The sequence below is a fragment of the Carassius auratus genome, unplaced genomic scaffold, assembly GCF_003368295.1.
Source record: "Carassius auratus strain Wakin unplaced genomic scaffold, ASM336829v1 scaf_tig00217227, whole genome shotgun sequence".
In the NCBI taxonomy this organism is placed as follows: Eukaryota; Metazoa; Chordata; class Actinopteri; order Cypriniformes; family Cyprinidae; genus Carassius; species Carassius auratus.
The window spans coordinates 647-7,893 of NW_020528951.1; the positions used below are offsets into that span (position 1 = coordinate 647).

The following is a 7,247-nucleotide window of genomic DNA, read 5'->3' on the forward strand; positions in this document are numbered from 1 at the left end:
TTTGTATGTCATGTCTGTACTAAAGTGTATTACTTAAATAGATAGTCCACCCAAAAATGAAAAATCATCATTTACTCACCCTCATAGAACTACATGCTTCTCTGTCTGCCGGTCTATTTTTACTTTTTGGCAAACTATATATATATATATATATATATATATATATACATAAGAACTACAAGTGACTTCCAGCCGCAGTCTTACATGAATTCAGCTGAAGATAAAAGACATTAAATCTGAAGATCTCAGCAGAAGAGGATCAAACAACACAAACAGCTTCACCAGCTTCACACTAACCAGACTGACTTTTTAGTCTACAGGAGATCGTATTGGGAATTACATAAATTTAAATGATAATATTTATGTTCATTTATTTTTTATGGCACAACTTTAGCATACAGGGATATAATTTCAACTTTTATCTCATACTGTAATTATGATTTATGTCACAATTTCAACTTTTTATATCAATATTTTTGCATAATTTCCACCATGTCAATTTCAGTTTTATAATTACAATTTAGTATGTCATAATATTGACTTTTTATGTCATAATTATGACTTTTATCTCACATATAAATGTGTTAATGTCTGTATAAAAGGCAGCTCCAGTCATTTCTTCCAGCATTCATCTAGACACATAATTTGCCTAAAACCAACAAATTCAAAGCAAACTAAACTAAGATTTCATCAGAAACTGATGCTTAAGGTTATTGCCATGATTGATTCAATATTTACAATCATTTAATATCAGACAGAGAGTTATAAACACAGGTGCAAAGTGACTCAGGGAAACCTTTACCAAAAATAAATAGCCCAGATTATGAGAACAGCGTCCTCTGCTGGTCACTCTTCATGCCTTACAGTGACAAGTCTTTTACTCATAAAATAAAAGTGTGCTTAATTAATTTGCAAATTTCATACTATCAATACAACTCCTGTAATTTATTTTCCATTATCATTTTTCTTTGTCTTGTGTAGTAACAATAATGTAAAAAAGGTTTATATAAACTGTCTCTATAGTTTATTCATTAAACAACCAGTGAAATTACAGACACTTGTACTGATTGTGCAGCCACAATCTTAAATATTATATATTATAAACCATTAAAGGCATCCGAATTTGGATTTACACCAATCCTGAAAGCACTTCTCAGCCTCCTCCACTTTCTTCTTCAGCTCATCTTTATTCCCATCAGTGGTTTTGTAGTAAACTCTGACCAGCTCTTCATTAAACCTCAGTGGCAGGAAACTGGAGAGCTGACAGAACAAGACCATTCATTCATTCAGAATCATTCAGAATCATTCATATCTAAAGAATGATTTGAAATATAATGGTGTAAATGTGATGGATACCTGATAATCTTTAATGGCAGAAGCTTCGTTGGGTTTCCTCTTGCTGTAGAAAAACACCTTTTCAATGGGGTTTTTGTCCTTCATGCCGTGATCCAGATCAACCACCTGAGTAAGAAGAGATGAAATGGTTTATGAGGAAAAGATGAATCCAGTAAACAGCTGAGCATCTTATTTCAGTGAAAAAACATGCATCTAAACTCCTGCAATCTAGTTTAGGTTTGCAAATCCGCCCTGAAATATAACATAACTTACATAAACGGAGAAGTCATCAGCGCTCAGAGAAACAGTCGGGTCTGCAGGTTCATACTTGTGTACAGCTGCCTTCCATGAATCTGTCAGCTCTTCCTGATTTGAGAGAGTCAGTAGTTACTGGCTTGTGTTTGTGACTCAGAGTTTAAAAGATCATGTTTGTAATGACATTTGGACTGACTCCTTGTGATTTTATGACTATTGTCTGATCTGTAGTTATTTAAATAAATGATAAGGCATGTTTTTTTTTAATATTGGTGATATCAGACAAACACTAAACCAGTGTTTTTCAGTTACCTTTGACATGCTGTTCTCAGTCAGTCGAGCTTCTCCAACAAACTTTGGCAGTTTTCTTCTGATGATCTTGTTCAAGACTTCTCGAGCTTCCTTCAGATTATCAGAAGTGGAGGATGAAATCTGCTCAAAGATCTCATCTGACAGAAGAACAGAAGAGTCATTATCTGGAAACCGTAGCATAACATCGCCCGCCATTTTGAACTTGAATATGCCCCAGGTCTCGTCAATAATGGTCAATCATCCCTCAATGAATCACTTAATTATCTCATTAACTTTAACTCTGCTTCAGTGTTATTTTAACACTCCTATTTCAACACTAATGAGTGTGGTCTCACATGTACTCCCAGCAGAGTTAATTTCTCTCAGATTTTTTTTGCTGTGTAGTGTCTAATATATATTTGACCTTCAGCATGTCTTTCAGCTGACCTGTGAGTTTGCTGTAGTCCTCTGCTGTTTTTATGGATTCAGAAATCTTTAGCATATCTTCAGGTTTTCCTTCTTGAAGATCACGATCAGCTAGTATGAGTGCTTCTGCAAACCTAACAGAGAGAAAAACATAAAGTTAGAGTTTGTTTTAACATGCATAAAGAGTACAGCCACAAAAGATGAATCTGTATAATCTTCATAAAAGAAGAATTGGTGATGCAGCATTTTAATATCGTGGCAGCACAGATGTGCCGTTTGGTATCTGCAGGTGTGTTTTATATCCACATCCTCTTCATGCTCAGAGAAACTCACATGGTGTCAATGATGTAGCCCATCTTGTGCTGATAGGCCTGGCGATGGAGAGTGTATCGAGTGCGAAACATGTCATAAACATTATCAGCCTCCTGTTAGACACACAAACATCAGTGTATCAGAGATCCCATAATGCAGTGCTCACATTAAATCTCAATATGGGAAAAACACATTGAAGAAGTTCCACGGGTGACTTTAAATTATTGACTGTTAGGCTGTCCATCAGCATAACATTGGTGTTTTTCCAGACATGTGCACACATGAAGAGGCTGTTTTACCTGGATATTTGCACACGAGTGAACTAAAACTAGTTGAGAAGCTTATAATAGCCTAATTATAGTTTAGAATGAATGCCACTGTAATGTTTATAATGTTTGTAAATGTTTCATTTACCAATACTGTACATAATTTGTGTGTGTGTGATAACTGTATCAGGCACCTTGTCTCTGAAGCAGATGTGTTTTCTCCTGTTCACTTTACAGACTCGAGCAAACTTCAGCAGACGCTGATGGTCAAAACTGTTTCGAATGCCCAGGTGATGACAGTCTCTGTCAAATTAAATATTCAACATGGGTCATAAATAATAGGATGATCTTTAAACCAGCTTGTTGATGGATAACTTTATCACACTAACAAATGAACAAGACACGGCTAAATTAAAGTTGTCACATATAACATAATAATATTAATATATGTTTTGTTTCAGCTCCTTTGTGGAAGTAAAAAAAAATACTACTACTACTACTACTACTACTAATAATAATAATAATAATAGGTTTTAGCTGATAATTTATACTTCAGTTCATTGACTTGTCATTGTCTTTATACTCAAGAAAGCACATCATTTAAAAGCATGGGATGTAAATAATCAAATTAGGTTAAACATGTTAACACATTTTTAGACAGATGAAAAAATAAACAGAGATAATAATATTTACCGTGCGAAATAGTCCCATTTGTCCACATCGATGCCGTTGTGTTTATTTGCCACAATCTCATACAGGAAGGATTTGTCTTCATCTCTGCCCTCGTATCTCCACTGAAAAATAATCACTTTAACATTTTCCACGACGGACTGTGAGTGGATTAGGTTTAATTAACCACATCAATATGTACCTCTAATTTTTTTGCCCCTTTGATTAATTCTTTAATGAAGGTGACGTCTTTATCACCCAGTCCATGTTCTTCAAACACATCTTCGTTCTCAGCCTTCAGACGTTTCACAATGTCATCAAACATCTGGACTGACATCTGCTCATGCTGTTGATAAGAAGAGTGAATGTAAGCGATTATGAAATTGTTGATTATTCAGTATATATAATTTTTACTGTTTTCAATCAGTTGTTGAAGTCTTAAAATTTCTCACCTCCCAATTTTCAGGAATGTCATCAGGCAGGCCTAAGAAAAAACAATGAACTCTCAATCATATCAACTATTTCAAGTTCAGTTTGATCACATATATACTGTCCAAATATAGCAATGACACAAGTACGATACTTGCATGTTCACTGATCCTTCTGATTAGATTTATTTTTTCACAAGCACTTACGTTTGGATTTTTTAATTTTTTTGGCTTCAGGAATAACCCGCCTCTCAAATGAATGAGAAATTGGACCATGACCTAAAAAAGGAAAAAGGGTTTATAAGAAATAATTATAATAATAATAATAAACAGCATTTTTGTGTAGAATTGAAAATATTACTGGGGGGGGGGGTCTATTATATTAAATGTTATAAATATTATATTCCTCCTTAAGATTTTAACCTATAAGACATATTTATTTTTTAAATAACTTTAATCCACACAAATAAATACACACAAAAATATCAACAGCACTTCAAACAAAAGTTTCAAATCAACACAAATATGAGATGAAGATATTAGGACTGATTAATAAAGGTTGCTGATTTTTTATTTTATTTTTTATTTTTTTTTGCTGTATAATTTTCCATAAGTATTAGTGCTCCTCACCCAAGTCGTGACACAGACCAGCGATCTGAACACACAGGAAATCCTGTTTGGTAATGTTGAGCTCAGGCTGATTGTCATGAAGGATCTTCACCAGACAACCTGCTAAATATGCCACACTAACACACACACACACACACACACACACACACAATCACACAAGATATAAGCTCACTGATTCTAGAATTTTTACTGAGCAGACTGAGGGATTATGCAATAAAATAATATCTGCAAAATAGTCAATCAATAAATGAAACAAAAGATATAGAGCGCCCACTGAATGTTGACAACCAGCTTTCTACAGTTGCACAGTATTGAAGGCTCAGTTCAGATCAGTTCTCACCTGAACTGAATTTAATAAACCTTTGAATATAATAATATCTCACCCAAGAGAGTGTTCAAAGCGATTATGAGAAGCGCCAGGATAGACCAGGTATATCCCTCCCAGCTGTTTGATGTGTCTGAGTCTCTGAAACTGAGGAGTGTCAATGATCTTCACCAGCAGGGGGTGCAGCTCCATGTGTCCATGAATGGGGTCATTGAAGATCTACAAGACAAAAAGCATCTGTTTGCTAACTAAATATAATTTAACCAACTGGGATAAGATAATAGTTACATAGAAGACCTAAAGATGTTGTTTTGAGATGTTGACCAATATATTTGCTGCCAAGTAAAACGCCAAGCCTGGGATGGAGTTTGTAAAGCACACTGATACTGAATGCTGACTCATCTCAATTTCTCAAAGCATATCCAATAGCTCAGAAAAAACAGGATATAACAGAAACTATGCACTCTTTTCTAGCACTTTAGATACAGTTACTCCTTTACGCTTAAATAAGATTAAGGAATACAGTCTGACATCATAGCATAACAAGCACACTCGCCCCCTAAAGAGAGTGCATCAAAACTAGAAACTAGAGGTGTTTCATATAGCATGGAGGGAAAGTACTTCTACTTATACAATAACTCTTAAAACTTCTAGGTCTACTTACTTGTTGCCTCTTTTAGAAGAAATCAAACAAAACCACAGGTATTTATTCAGTGCACTAGCTAAATTAATAACACATAAAACATCAACAGGGGCAGACATTTCCCAAGAGCTTAGCGGTAATGACTTTATTGAAATTATCAAAGAGAAAATTATAACCTGCTGTGTGTGTGCACTTGGCTGGGTTAAATGCAGAGCATCAATTCTGAGTATGGGTTACCATATGTGTATTGTGTTTATTAAACTTTATTTTTCATAGTACATGAGACCACTGCCTGCAGCGTTTTACACACAGATGAAACTAATAATAGAAGTGTGAAGTGTGACATAATGTAGCCTTCCTCTGTAAATAAACACAATTTAAATTTGCATCTTACACATATTAATGCCCTTTGAATTGAACATTTCCACTTCCTTCGAACTTGAAACATGGCGCAATATCCTGTAATGTCCAATTCTCAGGGCATTTACTGTCAAATAGAAAAATACATGTAACAGAGCTTTGTTCTGTTTCTGCTTTCACTCAAAATAGGCTTTTTAAAAATTATCTGTGGGGTATTTCATATATATATAAAAATGCAGAGGAAAAATTCTGCATTCCTAGATTTTTCCTGGGGCCCCCAAATCACTAAATCTGCTCCTCACACTGACATCATGTGATGACTTGGCATTTCAGTTTAAAGATAACAAATAATTATCTACTAAATGACTACTGTTGACAACATAACTATAGACTTGTATGTTTCTGCATGGAAGTAAGATTTAATATGATACCATCATCATCATTTTTTTTTACCTTCATTTGTTCTTTTGAGAAGTTTAAAGAGTATTTCTTCAGGACGTCCTGCAATTCATCCTTGATAATCTCCCATAACTGTTGTTTCTCAGGCTCTGGAAAGGAATGACATTTTAAATCCTCAGTATGATATATATATATATATATATATATATAATATATATATATATATATATATATATATATATATATATATATATATATATTAAAAGACTGGAGTTAAAAGACTGGATATAACGTGTTGCTTCATTTTTAAGTAATCAAATTCATTGTAGCCTTTAAACCTTACGTTTACATCCACACACAAAACACATCTGTCTTCCCTTACCTTCACTTGCTTCATAGGACTTTTTTAGATCCTGGAGACTTTTCCTGTAATCGGAGATAGTTTTTCTGGCTTGTTCAGATAGAGACATCTTCTCTTTTATTTTATTATTGTGTGTAGTTAGAAAACTCTGGGGAAGCAATAAAGGTCTGTCTATCTGCTTAGAGATTTCACAGCTCCAGCAGCTCAACTTCTTTACAGGAATACACGTTCAGGAAAGTTTTGTCATTATGAGGGTGTGTCTCAGACCAGCATGGTTTCATTGTTTAGATGAAGGTATTAGGGTGTTCCTGTTGCTCAGTGATAGAGCATTGGGATCTCAGTGCAAATGGTTGTTGGTTCAATTCCCAGGGAACACATATTAGGTAAAAAATAATGTTAGCTTGTCTTCCTTTTTTCTTTGGTAAAGTTATTTTGAGAAATTTCCCCTCACAATTAATTTTAGATCCAAATGTGTCTCATAAAGCTGTACATGTACAGTACACAACAGGTTTGATGGGTGAACAGCTGGGGTATTTGTCACGTTTGA

General features: G+C 34.5%; 1 protein-coding gene across 1 annotated transcript; it reads right to left on the minus strand.

Annotated features, from left to right (window-relative positions):
- Positions 1-757: 757 nt before the first annotated feature.
- On the minus strand, positions 758-6,905 carry LOC113100291 (deoxynucleoside triphosphate triphosphohydrolase SAMHD1-like). The gene is made up of 15 exons (XM_026265079.1): positions 6,722-6,905; positions 6,394-6,488; positions 4,996-5,156; positions 4,613-4,728; positions 4,190-4,261; positions 4,007-4,038; positions 3,757-3,900; positions 3,579-3,679; positions 3,080-3,188; positions 2,641-2,732; positions 2,329-2,441; positions 1,903-2,039; positions 1,609-1,701; positions 1,357-1,461; positions 758-1,260 (listed from the first exon to the last, which is right to left on the minus strand). Exons 1-15 carry the CDS (start codon positions 6,807-6,809, stop codon positions 1,108-1,110), a joined length of 1,611 nt encoding a protein of 536 aa, XP_026120864.1. The 5' UTR covers positions 6,810-6,905; the 3' UTR covers positions 758-1,107.
- Positions 6,906-7,247: the final 342 nt, after the last annotated feature.

What these genes read in the sequence shown, in the direction of transcription:
- LOC113100291 (XM_026265079.1), bottom strand. Translation starts at nt 6,809, where the DNA reads ATGTCTCTATCTGAACAAGCCAGAAAAACTATCTCCGATTACAGGAAA. An exon ending in GTCCTATGAAGCAAGTGAAG is followed by an intron (nt 6,489 to 6,721) that starts GTAAGGGAAGAC and finishes ATTCCTTTCCAG; the next exon opens with AGCCTGAGAAACAACAGTTA. An exon ending in ACATCTGCTTCAGAGACAAG is followed by an intron (nt 2,733 to 3,079) that starts GTGCCTGATACA and finishes TGTGTCTAACAG; the next exon opens with GAGGCTGATAATGTTTATGA.